The 25,199-nt window shown below is 43.9% G+C and overlaps 1 protein-coding gene across 1 annotated transcript in view; it reads left to right on the top strand.

The window, feature by feature from the left end:
- LOC115462122 (collagen alpha-1(XXV) chain-like) overlaps nt 1–25,199 on the top strand; it is a 323,214-nt gene that overhangs the window by 214,780 nt on the left and 83,235 nt on the right. The window contains exon 11 of the mRNA XM_030192160.1: nt 24,679–24,732. Coding sequence (XP_030048020.1) covers nt 24,679–24,732 — 54 coding nt within the window. The remainder of the gene's footprint in view (nt 1–24,678; nt 24,733–25,199) is intronic.

The raw sequence follows: 25,199 nt of genomic DNA, 5'->3' as shown, positions 1-25,199 counted from the left end.
TTATATGGCATGACACTGGATTACATGCAGCCCTTAATAATTATTCCCCCATGCAATGTAACCTCTGGTTCTAGTGACTACCTTAGACTTCATCTTCAAGATTGCAAGAGAGTGCATTATAAGCCAGTTTACTTCGCAGACCTTAGGCAGAAAGTGGTGGAACTCACTGCCAGTGGCAATCAAGGGTCAGCCTGATTACTTGGTATTTGCAAAAGACTAAAAACTTACCTCTTTGAAAGGTTTCTATCTATTGATGGAGTGTATTAGATTGTAACTGGCCATCAATGGTTCATTATGTAGTTCTTATTTGTATCTTATTTGTGCTACTTTGCTCTTACTTGATATTTGTTTATGGTATTGTAAATCTTGTCTTTTGTTTTATTTATTGTAAGCCACATTGAACTCAAGTATATTTGGGATAATGCGGGGTATAAATATCAAAATAAATAAAATAATAAATAAATATATGTTCATTGTTTAGTGCTGACTTTAGAGGGTAACTCTGGAGCTCTCTTTCCTGTTTATTATTACTTGTTATTTATATTGCCTTACTCTTGGTCTCTTTTCTATGTTGTGAACAAAATTGAATGGTATTTGTTTCCCTTAGACTGTACTGAAGAATAGTATTTTTAAATATTTCCTTTATATCCCAGGTGAATAGTGAAATGTAACGTTTTGAAATTCTAAATAAAAAAATTTGCAAATGGGGCGTTTCAGGAAGAAATGCATGAAATTCTCAAAAGTATGAAATTTTCATACTTTTATATGTCAAAGTTTTCACAGAAATAAAATTTCATGCAGAGACCTCTACATGTGAAATTATATTCAAAAGATAAAAAAAAGTGAGGACAGCTGAAGGAGGATGTCAAGAAGTCTTTAATAAAACAGCTAAAAAAACATGACCCGACACAGCCGTGTTTCGGCTCCAAGGCCTGCATCAGGGGTCTATTAAATCTACATAAAAAAACAGAACAACTAATTACATAAAAAGTAATGCAATAAAACAAAAGTGACATATATAAAATCAACTTGTGCAATGATCACATTCATATGTACAGAAATTTAAAAAGTATAAAAAAATGCCAAAGTAAAGAAATGAGTCATGGTTTGTACATTATATATTAGATTTCACATGGGACAGAGTTAATAAAGTGATAAACAACCAAATATGTGTAAAATCGGGCAATCAAGTGTGCAGACTAAAAATGAGCGAAAAATGCTATCAACAGTGTGTCCACATTGAACTGATAAATAACGTATCAAAATTATCTGTAAGTGTACGTGAAAAAATGATTTTTACCTCTTGTGTTTGGATGATAGCTTAGTCAAGAAAAGTGTAGCTGTTAGGCTTCTGAAGAATAGGAAAAAAAGAAAAAACAAAGGGTTAAGGCATTTAAAAAAATAATCTAGACAAACCTGAATGTATCAAACTTAACGTGCAGTGAAACTGTAATGATAGTTGCCAGAATTTTTGAAGAATAAAGTACAGTAAAACGCAATTGAAGTATGGCTGACAATAATTCAAATGGGAAAGAAAGGGGAAGAAACGATGGTCACAATCTACCAAATCAAAAATAGGTGATGGACTTTGAGTCACGTTTGTGTACTGCGGAGACAATTGCCTCAATATACTGATATAGTCGCAGGTGTATAATGCATTATCTATGGTAGAGAGTCAAAAAGTGGAAAAGGAATTGGCGCCAAAATAAAACTAAAACAAAGCAACGTGCAGTCGGATAAACTAATGATGATGACTATGAAGTACATAATACATGTTGCTATGAAATGAAAGCGGGGAAAAACTTACCCGTAGGCTGAGAAAATCCTGCAGTGCTATGCACTGTAACTGTAGTACGCATCTATGACGTCAACGACGTAAATGGAGGGTGTTCGAGAGCACAGATTTAAAGCACTGATGTTCAGGAACTGATGTTTGAATAATTATTTGTAAACTGTAAGTTGTAAATTTCCACTACATGTTTTTGCAAAAAAATGTAGTTGGAGAAAGCAATATTGTTGTCTTTTAGGAACCATATTAAAAATTGCATCTGTTGTAAAAACGGAATTTTTATGAGTGTTCTACTGGCGATTACGGTGGTATGGTGACGCGCATATGTCACGTGTTTAATGTTATTGAGTATATCACATGTGGACTATCAATATTTCAATTTGAAAGAAGTAAATATAAACTAATTGGATTTGAAGCTGCGCAGCTCTATGGAGTGTCACTCAGATCGAATTTTGTAATCATATATCAAATAGAGAATGTGAATTTATTTATTTATTTATTTATTTATTTATTTATTTATTTATTTGCTGCATTTGTACCCCACATTATGCCACGTATTTGCAGGCTCAATGTGGCTTACATTATATTGCAAAAGATATAATTATGAACAGAGTAAGAGGTTTGTTCTAATTTAACATATTACTATGTAAGAAATAAGGAAGATATGTCTGTAGAATGATTTACATAACACATAATAAAGAGCAGTAAAATATAATGACCAATAATGATAATATGATTAATATCATCAATTCAGAGGGATCAGTAAGTGGTTGGTTTAGATATAGAATAATCAAGTCGTTAAGGAGGATTCTTATTGTAAGTTTCTTCGAACAAGTGCGTTTTCAATAATTTCCTGAAGTTTGTCAAGTCACGTGTTGTTTTTATAGCATTCGGTAGTTTATTCTATGCTTTTGTGCAGAGGTATGTGAAGGTAGATGCATGTAATGATTTGTATTTGAGTCCTCTACAATTAGGGTAGTGGAGGTTTAGGAAGGTACGTGATGAACTTTTGATATTTCATGCCGGTATGTCAATTAGGTCTGACATGTATGAATGAGCTTCTCCATGGATGATTTTATGGGTTAAGTGATTTATAGACCTAATCACAATATTGGCTTTGTTTTGAAAACGTCTACATGGGTATATGGTAGGTAGTGCAAGTGAAACTCATAGAATGTGGTGCACTGGATTGTAGAGATGAGCCGTATAGAATACTCATTGAAGATAATAAATCCTCATTTTCTAACTTCCCCGAGAATGTTACTCAAAAAATATATAACTGATAAAAATAAATTGGCATTTTTACTCCACGAGCTGATAAAATATATATAAAACCAAGAAACGTCTAATGAAACATCTGAGGAATGATGTGTAAGACGATGTGTATGAAAACAATTCTTTCTATCCGACTGCATAAACAAATCTCACCATCAGGAGTAATGCTCGTTAAAAATAAAGTGAAATTCAATGGAGTGGTATTTTGACTGCATCTCATACTGTTAGCTGCTAGAATGTAACACTATGCAGAGCATCACAGTAATTATGTATTGTGTGGAAACTAGTACATGAAAACATGTCCACAGGGTGGTTTTTGCAAAACAGATAATTATATCTCAGTGAGGTGCAGTTATCTTTTTTGCCTGCTTTCCCATAACAACATTCTTCATGAAAGGTTGTTGTGGAGCTTTATTTGAAAACTTTCACAGTAACAGGCCACAAACAAATGGTAAATCTCATGGGTTAGCAGATCAGCCTTTGTTTCACTCTCTTGCATCATTAGCAGCAATTATTGTACAAACATTATATATCTGCTTTATTTATTTTTTTGTTACATTTGTACCCTGCACTTTTTCCCACTCATGGCAGGCTCAATGCGGCAGGCAATGGAGGGTTAAGTGACTTGCCCAGAGTCACAAGGAGCTGCCTGTGCTGGGAATCGAACTCAGTGCCTCAGGACCAAAGTCCACCACCCTAACCACTAGGCCACTCCTCCACATTGTGTTTCTGTGTTTAACTGGCTGCTTGTGGATAGCTTCAAATTCCATCTCTGATTACTGGGTTCTTAGAATGGGTGGTCAAGCAGGCAGGCTACGATGAAGGTATTTTTCCTTTTATTGAACAGGGGTACCTTTCCCTCATAGCTCAATAGACCTCCCACCCCTAACTGATTAGCTTCTTCAGATAGTCCAGTTTTTAAATACAAACCCTACCTAGACACTGAAATCAGTTCAGTCCAAATCAGTAAATGGTGGTCCCAGTGTATTCAGGGCCCTGTTGCCTACCAAGGGCAACTGCACTGTCAGAGACAGGACCAGTGGCGTAGCCAAGGGTGGGCTTGGGTGGACCCAGGCCCACCCACTTTGGGTTCAGGCCCACCCAGTAGCAGCATACCTATGATGTGGCAAGTCCCACCAGCCGAAAACTCCCAACAAGTGTCCCTCCTGCATACCTTGTAAGTAGCAGATCTTCGCCTGCAGTGAGCAGTGACCTACATACTGCTCGCACCGGCCCCACAGCCTTCCCTCTGATGTATTTCTGCCTAGGCGGAAACAGGAAGCTGCATCAGAGGGAAGGGTGTGGGGCCAAAATGAGCAGTGTGTATTAGTTGCTGCTCGCTGCTGGTGAAAATCTGCTATTTAAAAGGTATACGGGAGAGGGGGGGATGTTTGAGAGACCATATGGCATGCAGGCGAGAGGAGAGACCAAATCACCTGTGGGACGGGGTGAAGTTCTTCTGCCCACCCATCTTGGGTCCAGGCCCACCCAAAATTGGGTGTCTGGCTATGCCCCTGGACAGGACCCTTACACTTTCCGGCTCCTAGAGCTGTCTTTGTTTGAGCACCCAAGACTTGGGATCAGGGTTCTGGGACTCAGAGTAGACAGAGATAGGAGGTTATTTATCCAAGAGATTTATGCTATCCAGTTGCCCTTCTGATAGCTGTGATATCCCCCACCTGTACATGTAGGCCCTGGGAACTCCTAATAATCTCCACATTCCATACTCTACTGGTCTGCTGCTAAATTAAACTAAATGAAAATATCAGTCTAAATATATTGGTACAGAAAGGAAATAATGCAGGTTAAAGGAATTTGGGTATTTGAAAATACATAATATTTCTCAGTGATTGGCATATAAAATAAACCACAAGAATGTTGTCTGTAACTGGACTCGTTTTACTGCATGTATGTCAGAGAAGAAATGGAGAGAAAAGGAAAATCCTGCTGGCAGCCTGATGGCTGAAACAGTCTCAAGGTCCAAAGTAAACGCTGTAGGTTTCCCAGATTGTTGGAGCTCTATGTTGGTCTGAAAGGGAGTTTTGTGTTTCTTTTATCCACTCAAGGAATTAGGTCTCTCAGCAAGGTTTTTATTGAAAGATACAGTTCCTCTTTTGCTCAGTTAAATAGTTTGTGGGTGCCCCTATTGCAGTGGGTAAGTGATGAATGCCACAGATTGCCTTCATCTCAGAGGAGAATGTTTTTGTCTCACTCTGCTTGTCTGGTTTTCCCTTTCTGTTCTACTGTTCAACTCAGGAGGGGCTGAAACCTCTCAGCTTACCTTTGCGTAGCCAAGGCGGGCCCGGGTGGGCCCAGGCCCACCCAGTAGTAGCACACCTATGAAGTGTCTGGCATGGATCCCCAAGCCCCACCAGCTGAAACTTCCCAACAACTGTCCTTCCTGCATACCAGCCTTCCCTCTAATGTATTCCCGCCTATCCAGAAACAGGAAGTTGCATCAGAGGGAAGGCTGTGGAGCCAACATAAGCGGTGTGTATTAGTTGCTGCTCGCTGCCATTGAAAATCTGCTGTTTAAAAGGTATGGGGGGAGGGGAATGTTTGAGAGACCATATGGCATGCAGGTGAGAGAGGGAGAGACCAAATCACTTGTGGGACAGGGCGGAGTTCTGCCCACCCATCTTGGGCCCAGGCCCACCCAAAATTGGGTGTCTGGCTACGCCCCTGTTACCTTTTACAAGATGATTTGTCTATCTGGCTAAGAGAAGTTAGTAGTGGTCCTCTGCATCAAATGTAAGAATAAAGAAAGTGCTGTAAATGTAAATAAAAAAACAGGAATACAGTAGGTGTACATATGGTACTGCATAAAACGCATTGTGCACAAGAATCTTACCATGGTTCCATTTCTGCAAAAGCATGGCCTCAGATCAAAAAATGGCTCCCTGGCAGGAAAGCAAGGTCTCAGCTCAAAACATCTTTAATGTTTACTTTCTTTACCACTTCCTTTCTGCAAAAAGTTTCTGCTCTGTAGACAACTTGTTTCTTCTTTTGACTGGCAAAAAAAATTGATGCCATGCTGTAAAAGCAAGGTCTCTGCTCTAAACCTTTTCAACGATTCCCTCGCTGTACAGGCAGGGTCCCAGAACCAAAAATGACCGCCATGCTGTAATTTTATAAAAGCAAGGTCTCACCTTAAAACTTCTTCAATAGTTCCCTCACTGCAAAAGTGGGGTTCCAGACCCAAAAATTGCTGCCATGCTGTACTGTTGTAAAAGCAAGGTCTTGGCTTAAAACGTTTTAATGGTTCCCTTGCTGCAAAAGCGGGGTCCCAGATCCAAAAATTATGGTTTCCTTGCAGAGAACCGTGGTCTAAAAAAAAAAATTTAATGCATGAAAGCATGGTCTCAAATATAAAAATGGTTCTCTCGCTGGAAAGCGGGGTCCCAGATCCAAAAATGTATGCATAGAAGCATGGGCTCAAATCACAAATAGGAAGAGATGCCATGTGCATCTTAACTCGGATGAGGGGGTGCATAAAGGAGTATCAGCTGCAAAGCATTGCTCCCTTGCAGAGAAGCACGGTCTCAGCTCAAAGATGGCTTCCTTGCGGCATGTGAAGCCAAAAAACAGGAAGATAAGCCACATGCTTCTTAACAGCAATGCAATGACATCGCCGGAGTTGGTCTGTCGGATATGCCGGGTGGTTAGATTAGCGAAGGCTGGATAATCAAGACTGTAATATACATAGAAGACGTCATTAATCAGAGTTTTGGTGATTTTAAATACTGTATTTCACAAATATTTTCAGAATAGCCACTCTAGCAGTTTGTTTCTATAGTTTTTAGTTACATTTTGTACTTAACTATATTTATCACAGGTCTATGAAGCTCTGTGCATTTCTGGTTCCAACATTATGTAATATTATGGCCCATCAGGGATAGTACCGACATTCATGTGGCCCTCTGTGTATAAAGGTCATCCACGCCGGTCTAATCACTGTCTGCTTCCTTCCCCTCTCTCTCCCTGGGTGGGTTTGCTATGTTCTCTTTTTGAGTAGTTTAAAACCCTGCAATGTGTTATACGTTGTATGCTCAGAATTTTGAAGAGGTTATAGACCGAATATTGCTGCTGGTTTAATATATGATTGTGAAATATGATTGTGATTTTTCACTTCTTATTCAAGTACACTGGCTCCCAACAGAGGCACAATGTTTATCTATGGAATTGTTTCACCTTATTTTGTATCCTTTCTTTTCTTTTACTTTGTCTAATACGCCATCAAGAAATCGGGCTCCAGTTCCTATTAATAAAGGGTGTTAATTATGAGAGAATGTTTTCCTCAAGCAATCATTTTCAAGTTCCTTCTTTATGGAATACCCGGTCACAGGAAATTAGATTGGAATATAACTCTTTAAGATTCCGTGAGAAGCTTAAAACCTTTCTGTTTCAGAAATTTATTTTGTGAGGGGCTTTATTTCTTTGAATTTTGTATTGCTATTTGTATTTAACTATATGTTCTTCCTAGTTTGTCCTGGTCTCTTGTTATTAATTCACATTGAGCTAAGTCTGTTTGGTGATTACGGAATATAAGTGTTGATATTATTTTGTAGTGTATATTTTCTCACTCTCTCTCTCTCTCTGGATTCTCACACATCCTTGCATCCAAAAGGGGAAGTTAACTTATTCACTACTAGTCTGCACATACAGTAACTGTGTGTTTCATCCATGCTCCGACTGTACTCTGCCTATGTATATGCCCACATTTAAACTACAAGTCATTGTATTTAGCTGACTTTATATAGAATAGTTTCATAGCCAGAATATTGGCATTTATGTATGTGCACAGATATGCGTATATGCCAGTACCCGTAATAAGTGGCCTGAGAGTACTGGGCCATGGCTTTGTGGCCAGATGCTTCTAGGATGGTAAAATAAAGCTGCTTGTGAGATAGGTTGCAAGCAATGTTGTTCTTGTACCACTGCAGTGACTAACCTTTTGTAACGAGCTACTGCAGGTTAGTCTCTCCCATGGTAAAGTAAGATGCAGTAAAAGCCTGATTTTTTCTACATCTTAATAATTGTCCTCTTTAGTGCCACTGCTAAATGCATAAGCCCCTTAGACGAGGGCTTATACATTTAGGACATCCAAGTCAGAATAGAGACATCTAGCTCATAACATCAAAAACGGATGTCCATCTGAAATGTATATTTTAACAGGAAATACATCAGGATTTCCTGTTTGAAAATATGTGAGATGGACGTCCGTGTGCTGAGGACATTCATCATGAACAGCCATTTTACAAACTGGAACATCCAACATACGAACAGCAAGAAGCAGGGACAACGACATCTGTCTGCAAGCATTCTTAGAAGACTAGCTACACAGACATCGCTGCAGAGCAGAGGGGAACCCTAGTGATTAATACAGTGGACCTTAAACCAGTGGCATAGCCAGGAATTTTTAACAGAGGGTGCATCTCCCATCCCCCCTGTACCTTAAAATCACTTCCGCTCCAGGCTTCACAGGGACAACAGCAGCAGCACTCATAGGCTGCCTGTGGCCTGCACTGGACTTTCTCTAAACCGTGCCACCCATCACAAAACAGAAAGTTGTGTTAGAAGGGGTGGACCAGTTCAGAGAGAAAGTCCCAGTACAGGCTGCAAGCAGCCTATGACTGCCCTTGCCCGGGCAAAGACTGGCTGGAGCAGAGGTGATTTTAAGGCACAGTCAAGGTATGGGGGGGAGGAGGAGGAGGAGAATCGCAGACCTTTGCGGGGGGGGGGGGGGGGGGGGGGGGCCGGGAAGGTAAATGACAGGTGCCAGGCTGTGCATGGATGGCAGGAGGGAGAATGTCTGCCAGGGGGTGTGTATGCAACACATGCACCTTGGATGGTACACTACTGCCTTAAACCAAGGGACCTGGGTTCAAATCTCACTGTAACTCTTTTATTTTGTAATTGTGAGCCCTTCAGGAACAGAAAAATACCTACTGTACCTGAATGTACACCACTTCAATAGTCTTCAGGCTTGCAGTGGCTTACATATTTTGGCACAGTAGGTATTGGTATTTTTCTGTTCCTGGACAGCACACAATTAAAAAAAAAAAGTTAAAAGAGAAATTTGAACTTGGGTCCCTTGGCTTACTGTCCACTGCACTAACCACTAGTCTACTTCTCAGATCTGCTCTGTTCAGATTGCCCATAATAGTGGAATCTCTCACAGAGCCTGGTTTTCCTCTACAGTTTCACTTTCAGGGGAGAAGGAGGGGAACAGCAACCACTAGGGGATTTAGGATGTATCATGCCTTAATCCCTCCAGTTCCCAGCTGCTCAATGTACCCTAGACATGATTGAAACAGGTCTAACTAAGGACGTCCTTCTTTTTAGACTTGGATATTTCTTTCTGTTTGGTTATCACTTTTGGATTTCCTGATTTTGGCCCTCCCTAGTCCTGCCCAAAACACGCAGATCTTGGTCTCTGTTTGTTCATTTGAAGGTTCATTCTTGTGCATATTTATTTAAAAATACACATTCTCCTGATCATAAGCATTGCCATATTGGGACAGACCGAAGGTCCATCAAGCCCAGTATCCTGTTTTCAACAGTGGCCAATCCAGGTCACAATTACCTGGCAAGATCCCACTACAACACACCAGAGTTTATGCTGCTTGAAATAAGCAGTGGCTTTTCCCAAGTCCAACTTAAAAATGACTTATGGACTTCTCTTTTAGGAAATTACCCTGCTAAGCTAACTGCTTTTACCATATTCTCTGGCAATGAATTCCAGATTTTAATTACTCATTGAGTGAAGAAGTATTTTCTCCGATTTGTTTTAAATTTACTACTTAGTAGTTTCATTGTGTGCCCCCTAGTCCTAGTATTTTTTAGACCTCTATCATATCTTCCCTTAGCTGTCTCTTCTCCAAGCTGAAGAGCCATAGCCATTTTAGCCTTTCCAATATAAGGGGATGGGATTTGATATACCATCTTTCTGTGGTCACAATCGAAATGGTTTACATATTATATATAGGTATCTATTTTGTACCTGGGCCAATGGAGGGTTAAGGGGTCCTTTTACAAAGGCGTGCTGAAAAATGGCTTGCGGTAGTGTAGGTGCGGGTTTTGGGCACATGCCGATCCATTTTTTAACGCCCCGTAAAAAGGCCTTTTTTTGCCGAAAATGGATGCGCGGCAAAATGAAAATTGCCATGCGTCCATTTTGGGTCTGAGACCTTACCGCTCGTCATTGACCTAGCGGTAAAGATTCGTGCGGTAACTGGGTGGTAATGAGCTATGCACGCGTCCGTTACGCGCACACAAAAATAAAAGAATTTTCAGACGCGCAGATTGGATGTGCGCCGAAAATGAAATTACCGCAAGAGCCACGCGGTAGTCGGGCGGTAGCTCCATTTTGGCGTACATTGGGCGTGCATAGATGCTTAAGCGACTTAGTAAAAGGGCCCCTAAGCGACTAGTCCAAAGGAGCTGTAGTAGGAATCAAACCCAGTTCCCCTGGTTCTCAGGCCACTGCACTAACCATTAGACTACTCAGAGTAATCTAAGGGCTCAACCCAAAGTATCTGAATAGTTTGGTTTTATAAATTTATATTTGTGGCAGGTAGAGACAAGCATGCCGGATTCTTTTTACATGAAATGGTTTGGCTAGATGACTTTGTGAGTTGAAAACCCCTCCAATGAGCTCTCACCTGCTCTATGTGGTGGTCTTCACTCCTGCACAGTAAGAAAGTAAATATGCGATTTCCTTAGAAAGGAAGAATAATGTGATACTTCCATGTGTTCCAATTAACAGATTTAAAATTATGCTTTGAGGAAAGAAGCTATTGACTTTTAATTCTCATTTTACATTTTCTTTTCTTGTACTATTTATGACATTTGGTGAATTTTCCTAGGTGTAATTTGAAACAGCATTTGGTTTCCCAGCTACAGTTATCCTAGCTAGGTGTTAGCACAATTTAATTGAATGTAATCCAAACCACTTGTTTCCCATCCCAATAGACAATTTGCAGTAGGTGAATAAGAGCAAGGTCCAAGCAAAACTTTATAGGAGCTGAAGAATGTCATGCGGTAGGCCTTGAGTCACATATTATATGCTGCCTGTCACTGATTAGAATTATGCTGCTGTCAGCATTTGAAAATTTAAAATGAATTATTGTTGATCTTGTTGCCGGAGGAAATAGCACCATGGTGGGAATTTTTCTAAAAACAAAACAAAACCATTTGGGGGATAAAAATGGTTTGTTTTTTAAAGAAAAATTCCCACCATGGTGCTGTTTCCTCCGGCACTAACATTTTGCAATGTGTAGAATACTATCATATATGCAACGTATGTCTGCCTAGATGGTATTCTAGGTGCCATTCTGTAAAAATGCACATATCTTACATATTTGTGGTAAAAGCAGTTAGCTTAGCAGGGTTTTAAAAGATTTGGATAATTTCCTAGCGGTATAAAATCTGTTTTACTCTTTGGGATCATGCCAGGTACTTGTAACCTGGATTGGCCACTGATGGAAACAGGATACTGGGCTTGATGGACCTTCAGTCTGTCCCAATATGGCAACACTTATGTTCTTATGTTAAGGTGAGCGGAGTCTGGTTGGAATCACACGTGTGTAACTTATAGAATAATATAAATTACATGTGTACCTCCAGCATTTACTTGCACACACCTCTGTCAGCTCTGTGGCTGATGTAAATGCTCATGCTTAATTGGGCGACCCTCAGGGGGAGGAATGCTGGCTTCGGCCTAACCCCTGGTAAGCCTTTCCTCAGCTGAGAGGTGCCCAGCTCTACCACTGGCTGCCTTTCAGGTGCTGTAGAGGACTTGCAGCTCATCTGCATATCCTTACAGCCTTCTCCGGGGTAACACCCAGGTCCACTCCGATCCACTCAGGGCCTCCGCTCTAGGTGCCCAGCGCTCCCACCAGGTGCTGTGGAGGACTTGCAGCCCTTCTGCATTTCCTCACAGCTGTATCCGGGGTGACTCCAGTTCCACCCCGATCTTCCCAGGGCCCTCGCTCCAAGTGCACAGAGTTTCCAGGTGCTTTTTGGCTAGGATCAGGCGATCCTCAGGGGGAGGAATGCTGGCTTCGGCCTAACCCCTGGTAAGCCTTTCCTCAGCTGAGAGGTGCCCAGTTCTACCACCGGCTGCCTTTCAGGTGCTGTGGAGGACTTGCAGCTCATCTGCATATCCTTACACTCTTCTCCGGGGTGACACCCAGGTCCACTCCGATCCACTCAGGGCCTCCGCTCTAGGTGCCGCGCACCGTTTCTCTTTACATCTAATCTTCTTCCCAGTTGCTAAAGTACCTCAGTCATTTATGGCCCCTATTCACATTCTCTTCCTAGCCCTGTCCCTTCCTAATCTTTTCCCTCACCCCCTACCTCTCTCCGCTACAGGAACTCACTGCCCATCCATCGACTTCATCACCTCACCTTCTCTCCTACCCTCTTCCTTCCTCTTGGCTTTTAATCTCCGCCTCTTCCTTCCATCCATTTTGCCTTCCCCATTCCACCTAAATACCTCTCGCCTTCGACGCCTTCGTGGCCACACCTCTCCTACTCTCCTCCGCTCTCTTTTACTCCTTCTCTTACTCTCAGCCGGTGACATCAATCCTAATCCTGGCCCCCCTCACCAACTATTATCCCAACTCTACAGATCTCACCGCGACCTCTCTAACCTCATCTCTATTTCTCTACTCCCCTCCTCTTCTCTGCCCTTCTCTTGCGCCCTATGGAATGCCCGCTCTATCTGTAACAAACTCGCCTATATCCAGGACCTCTTTATCTCGCGCCACCTCCATCTGCTCACCATAACAGAAACCTGGCTCTGCCCTGATGACTCTGCTTCAGTCGCAGCCCTGTGCCATGGCGGTTATCTATTTTCACATACTCCTCGCCCTGCCCTCCTCCAGATTTCAACCCCTTCTTCCACCTCAATCTCACTGTTTTTCCTCCTTTGAAGTCCACTCTATCTGCCTTTTCTCTCCTCTGCCTCTTCGAATAGCGGTCATTTATCGTCCCCCTAATAAGTCCCTTTCATCCTTTCTCAGTGACTTTGACGCCTGGCTTGCCTTCTTCCATGATCCTTCCTCCCCCTCTCTCATCCTTGGTGACTTTAATATTCCTGCTAATGATCCTTCCAACTCTTATATTTCCAAGTTACTCGCTTTAACGTCCTCCTTTAATCTCCAACTATGCTCCACCTCCACCACTCATCAAAATGGTCACTGTCTTGATCTCATCTTCTCCTCCAACTGTTCACCCTCTAGTTTCCTTGCCTCTGATCTTCCCTCCTCTGATCGCCATCTTATAACTTTCACACTTAAATCTCCTCCCTCCCAGTCCCGTCCTATCTTATCTAATTTATCTAGGAATCTTCACGATATTGACCCTTCATCTTTATCCTCCCATGTTTCAAACCTCCTCTCTACTGTGGCACCATCCACGTCTGTCAACGAGGCTGTTTCTTCCTACAACAATACTCTATCCTCTGCCTTAGACACTCTTGCACCTTTGATGACCCGCCCTGTAAGGCGTACAAAACCCCAACCTTTGCTGACTTCTAATATCCGCTACCTACGTTCCTGTACCCGCTCCGCCGAACGCCTCTGGCGGTAATCTCGGGCCCTTGCTGATTTCTTACACTTTTAAGTTCATGCTGACCTCCTTCCAATCTGCTCTTTTACGTGCCAAACAGGATTATTATATCCAACTGACCAACTCTCTTGGCTCTAATCCTTGACTTCTCTTCACCACATTGAACTCTCTCCTTAAGGTGCCCCCTCCCCCAACTTCCCCTTCATTATCTCCTCAGACCCTTGCTGAATTCTTTCACAACAAGGTTCAAAAGATAAACCTTGCTTTCTCTACCTCACCACCTCTCCCTCCACTAGTCCGTTCCTCTCTCTCTCCTTCCCCTCATTTCCTTTCCTCCTTTCCTCCTTTCCTGAAGTTACTATTGAGGAAACTACACTTCTCCTTTCTTCCTCAAAATGTACCACCTGTTCCTCTGATCCCATTCCCACCCACCTTCTTAATGCCATCTCTCCTGCTCTTATTCCTTTTATCTGTCACATTCTCAACCTCTCACTTTCCACTGCGACTGTCCCTGCTGCCTTTAAACATGCTGTGGTCACACCTCTCCTTAAGAAGCCTTCACTGGACCCTACTTGTCCCTCTAATTACCGACCCATCTCCCTCCTTCCTTTTCTCTCCAAATTACTTGAGCGTGCTGTTCACCACCGCTGCCTTGATTTTCTCTCCTCACATGCTATTCTTGACCCACTACAATCTGGTTTTCGCCCTCTCCACTCAACCGAAACTGCGCTTACTAAAGTCTCCAATGACCTATTACTGGCTAAATCCAGAGGTCAATATTCCATCCTCATTCTTCTTGATCTTTCCGCTGCTTTTGACACTGTCAATCACAGCATACTTCTCGATACCCTGTCCTCACTTGGATTCCAGGGCTCTGTCCTTTCCTGGTTCTCTTCCTACCTCTCCCTCCGCACCTTTAGTGTTCACTCTGGTGGATCCTCTTCTACTTCTATCCCTCTGCCTGTCGGCATACCTCAGGGTTCTGTTCTTGGTCCCCTCCTCTTTTCTATCTACACTTCTTCCCTTGGTTCATTAATCTCATCCCATGGCTTTTCCTACCATCTCTATGCTGATGACTCCCAAATCTACCTTTCTACCCCTGATATCTCACCTTGCATCCAAACCAAAGTTTCAGCATGCTTGTCTGACATTGCTGTCTGGATGTCTCAACGCCACCTGAAATTAAATATGACCAAAACCGAGCTTCTCATTTCCCCCCCCCCCCAAACCCACCTCCCCGCTCCCCCTGTTTTCTATTTCTGTTGATGGCTCTCTCATTCTCCCTGTCTCCTCAGCTTGAAACCTTGGGGTCATCTTTGACTCTTCTCTCTCCTTCTCTGCTCATATCCAGCAGACTGCCAAGACCTGTCGTTTCTTTCTTTACAACATCCGTAAAATCCGCCCCTTTCTTTTCGAGCACTCTACCAAAACCCTCATCCACACCCTTGTCACCTCTCGTTTAGACTACTGCAATCTGCTTCTTGCTGGCCTCCCACTTAGTCACCTCTCCCCCCTCCAGTCGGTTCAAAACTCTGCTGCCCGTCTCGTCTTCCGCCAGGGTCGCTTTACTCATACTACCCCTCTCCTCAAGACCCTTCACTGGCTCCCTATCCGTTTTCGCATCCTGTTCAAACTTCTTCTACTAACCTATAAATGTACTCACGCTGCTGCTCCCCAGTATCTCTCCACACTCATCCTTCCCTACACCCCTTCCCGTGCACTCCGCTCCATGGATAAATCCTTCTTATCTGTTCCCTTCTCCACTACTGCCAACTGCAGACTTCGCGCCTTCTGTCTCGCTGCACCCTATGCCTGGAATAAACTTTTAGCAGGGCTTTTTTTGAGGGGGTACTTGGGGGTACTGAGTACCGGCACCTTTTCTATTGTCTGCTAAAATTGACCCAAGTTTTAATGAAAGAGCTCAGGCTCTACACACCAATTCTGCCTTGTCATTGATTCTGTGACTGGTTGCAGGGGGCCTGGCCATTGTGGGGTGAATCCTTCAGTGATCACCTCACTCCTGAAGGGTGGCCTAGCATTTGAGTACGGCACCTTTTTTGCTAGTAAAAACGTACTGGACTTTAGCTACTTCTAAAACACTATGGCCCTTCTTTTAGAAGCATCCCCATGTGTAAATGGCAGCATTTAAACATCTGGAGAGGCCCAGATATTTAAATGCCATTTCAGAACAGGGGCCATTAAAATGTGGAGTTGCTTCCTATATCTAGATGTCAAAGAGGCATGGATAGGGCAGGGAGAGGGAATGTCCTGGGCAGGCCTAAGTTACAGATATGCATTCCCCATTTCACATAGGGAATCCAGGTCTGTATTTAACCTGCCCCAAGGCCTGCCATAAGAGCATATGTAAATACCAAGGTTGGCCATTCCCTGAGCGCCCCCTCCCCAATGTCTGTTTTTTCACACAGACCCTCTGCCCCCTCCCCCACAGCATCATCTTCTTCCCAGGACACCATCTCCCCCCTGCAGCATCACTAGCCCCTACTGTATCCCCACTGATGGGATTCCCCTTATACAACACACCTTAATCTCCCACATACTGCTGGATTCTATATATCACACAGAAATCAAAGCATATTCTATAACAACAAGCATAAGTTAATTGGTTACTAGCTAATCAGCGCTGTCAATTGGATGTTAACAATCAATTATCAGCACTAATTTTCATTAAGATTTAAGCGCTGAACTTGCTAAGCGTATTCTGTAACATGGTATGCGTAAATTCTAAGTCACAAAGAGGGGCATAATGGAACTGGGTGCCCATCTTTAAGGGCACCCATCTCTAAGGACGTCCTGGCGAAGGGGCGGGGCAACCCGTATTATTGAAACAAGATGGGCGTCCATCATTCGTTTCGATAATACGGTCGGGGACACCCAAATCTCAACATTTAGGTCGACCTAAATGTTGAGATCGCCGACCTTTAGAGTTGAGCGACCTCGGTTTTCGCCAATAATGGAAACAGAGGACGCCCATCTCAAAAACGACCAAATCCAAGCCATTTGGTCATGGGAGGAGCCAGCATTCGTAGTGCACTTGTCCCCCTCACATGCCAGGACACCAACCGGGCACCCTAGGGGGCACTGCAGTGGACTTCAAAAATTGCTCCCAGGTGCATAGCTCCCTTACCTTGTGTGCTGAGCCCCTCAAACCCACTCCCCAGAACTGTACGCCACTACCATAGCCCTTAGGGATGAAGGGGGGCATCTAGATGTGGTTACAGTGGGTTTGTGGTGGGTTTTGGAGGGTTCACATTTACCAGCACAAGTGTAATAGGTAGGGGGGGATGGGCCTGGGTCTGCCTACCTGAAGTACACTGCACCCACTACAACTGCTCCAGGTACCTGTATACTGCTGCGATGGACCTGAGTATGGCATTTGAGACTGGCATAGAGGCTGGCAAAAAAAAATTTAAAGTTTTTTTTGAGGGTGGGAGGGGTTAGTGACCACTGGGGGAGTCAGGGGAGGTGATCCCCGATTCCCTCCGGTGGTCATCTGGTCAGTTCGGGCACCTTTTTGACGATTTGTTGTGAAAACAAATGGACCAAGTAAAGTCAGCCAAGTGTTTGTCAGGGACGCCCTCCTTTTTTCCATTATCAGCCAAGGACGCCCATCTCTTAACTACGCCCTTGTCCCACCTTCGGTAAGCTGCTGACATGCCCCCCGGGGAAAGCAGTTAAGGACGCCCAAAATCGGCTTTCGATTATGCCGATTTGGGCGACCTTGGGCGAAGGACGCCCATCTCCTGATTTGTGTCGGAAGATGGGCGCCCTTCTCTTTCGAAAATAAGCAGAATAGTTGAAAAGGGGGCATGGCTATGAGCTGGGCATGGGTGTTACTAAAATCTATGCACATTGTTATAGAATACACCCGCGCTGTACCTAATTTAGGCATTGGAATTTACATCAAGTAAAACATGGCATAAATGGCCATAACTAAATTTGGTCACGTAGAGAGGCGGTCAGCGTAATTCTATATACTATTTGGAAATTTAAGCCTATTCTATAAAATTTAGGTGTACTGTAGAGAATACGCCTAGGCATATTTTTTTCCACATGGAATTTTTAGGTGCCATATATAGAATCTAGTCCATAATGGTTCTCACCCCCATGGGGGCAAAAAGACAGAAGAGGCTTTCTCCTGCAGCCTCAACAACCCCAGCCCCTGACACACTCCCTGGGCTTACCTGGGGGTCCCTAGGGTCTAGTGGAATGGGAGTGATGCCCATTTGCTCCTGCAGTGATGATGTCAGCTTTCAAAATGGCCACCAAGATCTCTAGCGGTAATATCATGATATTACTGCTGAGGGTTAGGCTTCCAGTACCCACATCTAGAAGCCTATGGAAGCCTGAACTCTAGCTGTAATACCATGATATTACTGCTATGGGTCTTGGTGGCCATGTTGAGGGTTGGCATTATCTCAGTGTGAGAGAGTGGGTATTGTCCCCACCCAATCCCATAGACCTCCTAGTAAGTCCAGGGAGTGTGGTAAGAAGTGTTAGAGCTGAAGGAGGGTAGTATCATTGGCCTTCTGGGTGGGGGGGGGGGGGGGGTTAAGCCTCAGTGAGGTGGTTGCCACATGATGGGTGTTTGCCCACCATATCTGAGGGAGTCCAAGGGGAGTTGCTGCGTGGGGGGGGAATGATGCTGTTGGGGAGGATAACTTCTGGGTTTGAAGCTGTAGGGGTGGTGATGCCATGAGGGTCAGGGTAATGCTACAGATGGTGGTGATGCCATGGAGGGGATTTGGGGATTTACTGTGGGGGCGTTGATGCTGTGGGGGACAGTTTTCTGAGGGAGCAGCAATTTTACAAGGTTGCTCCCACATCTATGTGGGGGATGGAAGAACTATGTTTGTTTTCATCAGGTGTAGTAGCTTTTCTAAATCACTGCTCCCTCTGGACATGGAGGGTCTTGAATGTGCAACCCTGCTCTTGTTTTATAAGAGGCTCTACATTTGACAGAGCCTCTTGTAAAATAGTGTGTGAATTCCACATATTCTGATTCCATGCCCTTTCTAAAATGCTGCTCCACAACAATAAGCAGATAGGGTCTGTGGAAGAGAGTATTGATACAAAAGCACACTTTAAAAATACATTTTTTTGCAGTTTAAAATTCTGCAAGGTTCCATTTCATTAAAGCATCTTATTATTTCATTATATAACACCAAGAAACAAGAAAACAAAATCCCCTTCATTTTGATTACTGTAGCATCATTTTAAAGTCAAAATTTAAGGATCAGCAGTTTAAAACACATTAGTAGCCTATGTACTAAACAGCAGTAAATTTATATTTACAGTGGTATGCACCGAAGACTTCATATACAGTTGACGTTTATGGTAATTTCCCATAGCTGTGGGAAGTGACCCCATGATAACTTCTTGGGCTTTAACAGGCAAAACCTAAGTGCTATTTTAAAGTAAAACTAAAACAAAACTTGAAATGAAACAGAAATTGCCCACCAACAAATCTAAAAAGAAAAAATATATGCTTATACCCCTGTGGACTATAGATTTTTGTAACGAGCTGCAAAACGTGGCCATTAATGTCGTACTTGGCAGCATGCCACAGGTTAACAGTAGTGATATACATTCGTTTATTACCATTATTTATTTGGATTTTGTTCACACCTTTTTCAGTAGTAGCTCACCATGTCTTAAAAATTTAGTGCATGCTCAATCAATTTCACACTGTTAACCTATGAATTAACCCATGTTACAAAGTTTTAGCATGCACTGAAAATATTCATTAAATCCAATGTGTGACATGAACTGAAACATGTTCAAAAATGAACCAAAAATGTTTTTCTGTCCACATCCTTAGTTGACAGTATCTGTAAATAGTGAGTACTTTTCCTCCACTGCAAGAACAGAACTGATAGCTAAATAGCTAAATTATAGTTGGTCTATCACTACTAAGTCAGCTTACAGCTCTTCAGCTATCTTTGGGCCCTTTTACTAAAGTGCATTAGGCAATCAGTGGCTGATTTTTAAAACCATTCAACTGTCCAGGAATGGCTCCTGGCTGGTTAAATGGCACATAGCTGACTATCCAGCAATATTCAGCAGAAATTTGCTAGTTACTGCTTAGCAGATAGCCTTGTTCTCACATGTGAGTCAACGTCCGCGTCGGCCCAAGAATCGGACGGCATTTTGCAAGCAAAATATTAAAAAAGTTTTGCCAGAGTCTTCTGGCGCGTGTGCGTGGACTGATTTCCCACCCGTCACGTGAACGCGTTCCCTCAGTTGTTTTTTCTCCGCATTGAGGTGTGGTGGTGTTTTTCGCTGTTCCTCACAGGCCCAGGAGAGAGTCTTCATTTTTTGTTTTCAGTTTTTTACTTTTATTATCGTTCCTAAAAATAATTAAAAAGAAAAGAAAAGTAGAGTTCCTTTACTTTTCTTAGTTTTTCTCCCTTTTGAAGTTTCCTTTCTTTTTCGACACAGCTGGCTTTTTTCCCCTTATTTTTGTGCCTTTTTCTTTTAACAGGCACAATCGCATCGTTTGATTTCGCCGAAGCCAATTTTCCTTCCATGTCATCGAAGACTCCCAGCAGCTTCAAACGTACTCGGTGCAACTGGACCATCTCAGGTACCGATACCCACGCCTGGTGTATCCAGTGCCTTGGCCCCGACCATAGCCCAGCCGCTTGTAGTCTGTGTCTTCGTATGAAGAAATGGACCCAAGCGTCTCGAGAAGCCCAATGAGAAAAGCTTTTTGGGGCTCGGTCCGGTCCTTCGATGTCGACATCGACTTCGGTACCAAGGTCAGTGGCATCGACATCGAGGGAAGCATCGACATTGGGAGCGGAGGTAATGGCTGCTGAAAGACCAATTCGCGCTGGGAGCAGTGACGCATCGAGTGGGTCTCCACCTGCCTCGAGGCCCCCTGTTATGCAAGCCCCCCGGGACTGACTTTCGTCGGATCCGGCCCCTAGGAGGCATGAGGATTCCACGTCTTCCTCATCGGTACCGAGGAGTCTCGATGACGGGCGTCGAGGGAAGGCGAAGAAACACCGTCGTCATTCTCCTTCGACACATGGCACCGGGAGCTCCGGGGCGTCAAGGAAATCGGCACCCGAGAAGCATCGGCGCCGAGAGGATCGTTCCCCCTCTATTCAGGAGGTGCAGATGCATCGGTCTTCTGGCAGCTCGGTACCTGCTCCTGAGCCTTGACAGATTCTGCCACCGGCTCCTTTACCGACCCCGCAGCCTTGTCCAATGGCAGCTCTCAATGAGCGTATCAGGGCCCTGCTTCCAGAGCTTCTGGAAGGATTGCTGCACCAGTCTGCTTCGGTGTCGGGAGTGCTTGCACCTTCTGTACCATCTGCTGCAGCAACATCTGGCCCTTCGCTTGTGGTGAGGTCTCCGATCTCGGTGCTGCCTGTGGCATCGGTGTCAGCTGCCACCCAGGTCGATTCCCCTTCGACGTCAGTGGAGGAAGCTTCACCGGAGTCCAAGCGGGCGTCGACTTCTCAGCACCGCCATCGAGGACGTCATTCCTCGGCATTGAGGCAGGCTCAGTTTCGGACTGCTCTGAGGGATGTTTTGTCCAATACTGAAGATGAGCGTTCGTGGGAGGTAGAGGAAGATCCCAGGTACTTTTCTTCTGATGATTCATTTGGGAATCCCTCTGAACCTTCCCCTCCACCAGAAAGGAGAATTTCTCCACCGGAGAGTCTATCCTTTACCTCCTTTCTCCGGGAAAAGGCTGCGGCTATTCCCTTCCCTATGGAGGTTGAGGATGAGCCCAGGGCTGAGATGCTTGAGGTCCTGGATTATCCTTCTCCACCTAGAGAGGGTGCAACGTCTGCTTTGCATAATGTACTGAAGGAAGTCCTTATGCGAAACTGGTCGTTCCCTCTGTCTAATCCCGTGATCCCGAAAAAAGCTGAATCCCAATATGGGATCCACGGTGAGCCTGTATTGATGAGGTCTCAGCTACTTCACAATTCCATGGTGGTGGACTCCGCCCTCAAAAGAGCCAAGAGCACTAGGGACTATGCCTCAGCACCCCTAGGCAGAGAATATAGAACCTTGGACTCTTTTCGGAGGAAGACGTATCAGGCCGCTATGCTCGCTGCCAAGATCCAGACATACCAGCTCTTCACGAGCGTCTACTTGCGGAACTTGGTGAAGCAACTGTCCAGCTTGGTTGATGCACTCTCTAAGGAGCAGGCCGAGCCTTTTCGCCAGGTGGTCAGGCAGCAGAAGGCGTATCGAAAATTCCTGGCCAGGGGTACATTTGACATTTTTGATGTAGCATCCAGGATCGCTGCCAAGGTATATTGATGCACAGACTCTCATGGCTGCATGTCTCTGACCTGGATCATTCGGTCCAGCAGTGGATGGCAGATTTCCTTGCCGGGGGGATAACCTTTTTGGTGAGAAAGTAGAGGATCTAGTTGACCAGCTCAAGAAGCACAATGATGCTAATGATTCTCTCTCCCGCCGGACGTCTTCTGCTACTGCCTCCTCATCTAGGAGGTTTTTTGGAGGGAAGAGGAGTGCTCCCTATTCCTATGCTAGGTGTAGGTACACTCCTGCTTCTCGGCAGCCTGCCCAGGCTCAGTCCCAGTACGCTCGTTCTCATCAACAGCGTGTGCCTAAGGCCACTGCGGCTCCCCTGCAAAAGCAAGGGGCAGGCTATTGACTGGCTCCAGCATAGCCTCAGTAAAAGTGTCCGTACCGGACGACTTGCCAGTTGGGGGCAGGTTAATGTTTAATCACCAAAGGTGGCCTCTTATAACCTCCGACCGGTGGGTCATCAAATTGTCCGGTTAGGATACACCCTCAATCTGGAATCCAAGCCTCCAAATTGCCCACTGGGAGCTCAGTCCTACAGCTCCCAGCACAAGCAGGTACTTGCAGAGGAACTCTTCGCCCTTCTACAGGCCCAAGCGGTCGAACCCGTTCCTCCAGGGGAAGAAGGGCTGGGATTCTATTCCAGGTACTCCTTGTGCAAAAGAAAACAGGGGGGATGAGTCCCATCCTAGACCTAACGGCCCTGAACAAATTTCTTGTCTGAGAAAAGTTCAGGATGGTTTCCCTAGGCACCCTTCTTCCCATGATTCAGGAAAACGATTGGCTATGCTCTCTGGATTTAAAGGATGCTAACACACACATCTCGATACTTCCAGCTCACATGAAGTATCTTTGATTTTGGCTGGGAACACAGCACTTTCAGTACCGTGTACTTCCTTTTGGCCTGGCATCTGCACCCAGAGTGTTTACAAAATGCCTAGCTGTAGTCGCAGCGTCTCTACGCAGACTGGGAGTGCATGTGTTTCCTTATCTCGACAATTGGCCGGTGAAGAGCACCTCAAAGGAAGGTGCTCTGGAGTCCATGCGAATGACTATTCAGGTGCTGGAGCTACTGGGGTTCGTCATAAATTATCCCAAGTCCCATCTCACCTCAGTCCAAAAATTGGAATTCATTGGAGCTCTGCTGAATACTCAGACAGCTCTAGCTTATCTCCCCGAGGCAAGGGCGGACATCCATGTGTGTTTTCTGCTAGGGGAGGAACATGGATAGAGAATGGGTGTGGAAGCATTATCCAGGTAGTATCCATGCTAACTGCCAGCACGTACCATGTGCTAATGGGAATATTAATACAGGATCTAGGAAAAGGCTGTTTCTGCCCCCAGGTGCCGTGTAAATTTTGCAGCTATTATGTAGTAAAGTCCTGCATTAAACCATGGTAACTTCAAATTGTACTGTATTTAAAGCTCCCCTTTGTATAGTATTAATTACTTTGAATGAGAAATGCTTTACTTTATTTTTTGAAAATAAAAAATGTTGCCTTTGTGTCATTTTTGAAAGGAGTGAAGGGAAATAGTTTTGAGGAAGCCCTGCCATTTCCAGATGGATTTGTGGGCTTGAAGGGTTATTTCAGTTAAATTTTCACTTGGTGAGAGGGCCAGGAGAGATTAAGTAAACTATTTGAAGCTCCGTAGAGGGAGCTGAAAAGCAAGTTGAAATGAGGTAATTCAACCCTGACTTGAAATGAAAACCATAGTTCATGTTCAAGAAACCACATTTTTCTTTTGCCATTTTTGGTTGTTTCTTACAGTGAATTTAGACAGACTGGATTAAGTCTTCAGGCTTCCTGCATTTCCTCCTCCTGAAAATGAATTATACTGTAGTGCCTGAAAGAAGTCTGTAGTAAAGGCATTCACTGAAATACAGTCACCGTTACACACAGTAACACAGCAAATGATGGCAGATAAAAACCTGCATGGTCTGCCACTCTGTGCAGGTTATAGTCATTCATAATTAAACGCTGGTTGGCAATTGGCCATCATACCAACCACATATAGGCAGTTAAATAAGGTTATGTCTTGGGAAAATATGGGTGGAGAAATAGAAAAATGGGGAAAGAGTTTTGATGTCACTACCACTGCAAAATAAGGAAATTGTATCACCTTTTCATAGGCTGATTGTGGCAATTATTAATACTAATAGAAAATTTTAAAATAAATATAAATGTCATGGTCAGAGAGCTTGCAGGTACTTTTGTGTAGTAGCAGTGGATGACCATAGAAGGAGGATCAGTGTAAATAGATGTTAAGAAAGGAAATCTTAAGTCCAAGGATGTCTGGAATCAGGTGTGCCCAGGCACATGTTTTATTATCAAGCAGATTCCTGTGCCTTTTCTGACCTCTCCCTATTTCCCTTTCAAAATATGTACATTCTTTATCTCGCATGATCCACCAAGAAAAGGATTGGTCTGAAAATGTACCTCTCTACAAAGGCCTTCTGGAAGGTATCTGAGGCTCTAGATATGCATTTAGGCACAGTTTCATCCCACTGACTCTGTCCTTCTGTGCTTCCCAGGTCCCTTACCTTACCCTTTCTCCCTGTCTCTTTCCTATCACTTTATTGGTGTTCCTGTCACTTTTCAGATATATTATTGTAAATTGCTTTTGATTGCTCTTAGTGAAAGACAATACATCAAGTGCAAATAAACATAAACCTAAAATATGTGATCTTACTCTTTTCATCATCCTTCTTTTTGGTATTCCAGGGTGAACCAGGACCCCATGGTGCACTAGGCCAGGATGGAACACCAGGGCTTAAGGTGAGGAAAGAGTTGGTGCTTAACCCTTTTGTGCTTGAATGTAATAAATATTATACAGTTGTTTCACCTTGTAGGAATGTAGGGTGACAGCCATTTAAAGGCGCTGAAATCCCCGGTATCCTGCGCATTTGCAGGGTTAAGTATCAAAGCTGCACATGAGTAGCCATGGCCACCTGTGGCTATTCCACTATATACCAAAGCCTTATGGGGCAATTTTCAGTGGGCTGCCTAAAGTAGCTATCTACCCAAAGTGGACATAGTTTTTTCTTTTCCAGTAATTCACTTGCATCTCTGTAGACTCTGCACCTCCTTTTTTGTAGGCAGGAGAAATGGTGATATAGAGTTCAAAATTGTATTCTATGCACTTACTTCACTCCCAACCTAAACACTTCCAAAGATAGTCCCCCTTCTTAGTGCGACTAACAGTATGCACATTGTAAACCAAACATGGATGGGTCAATATTCAG

This window comes from Microcaecilia unicolor, chromosome 2 (genome assembly GCF_901765095.1).
Source record: "Microcaecilia unicolor chromosome 2, aMicUni1.1, whole genome shotgun sequence".
Classification (NCBI taxonomy): domain Eukaryota; kingdom Metazoa; phylum Chordata; class Amphibia; order Gymnophiona; family Siphonopidae; genus Microcaecilia; species Microcaecilia unicolor.
The sequence above is the reverse complement of the archived record's forward strand: the minus strand, read 5'-3'. Positions and strand labels throughout refer to the sequence as shown.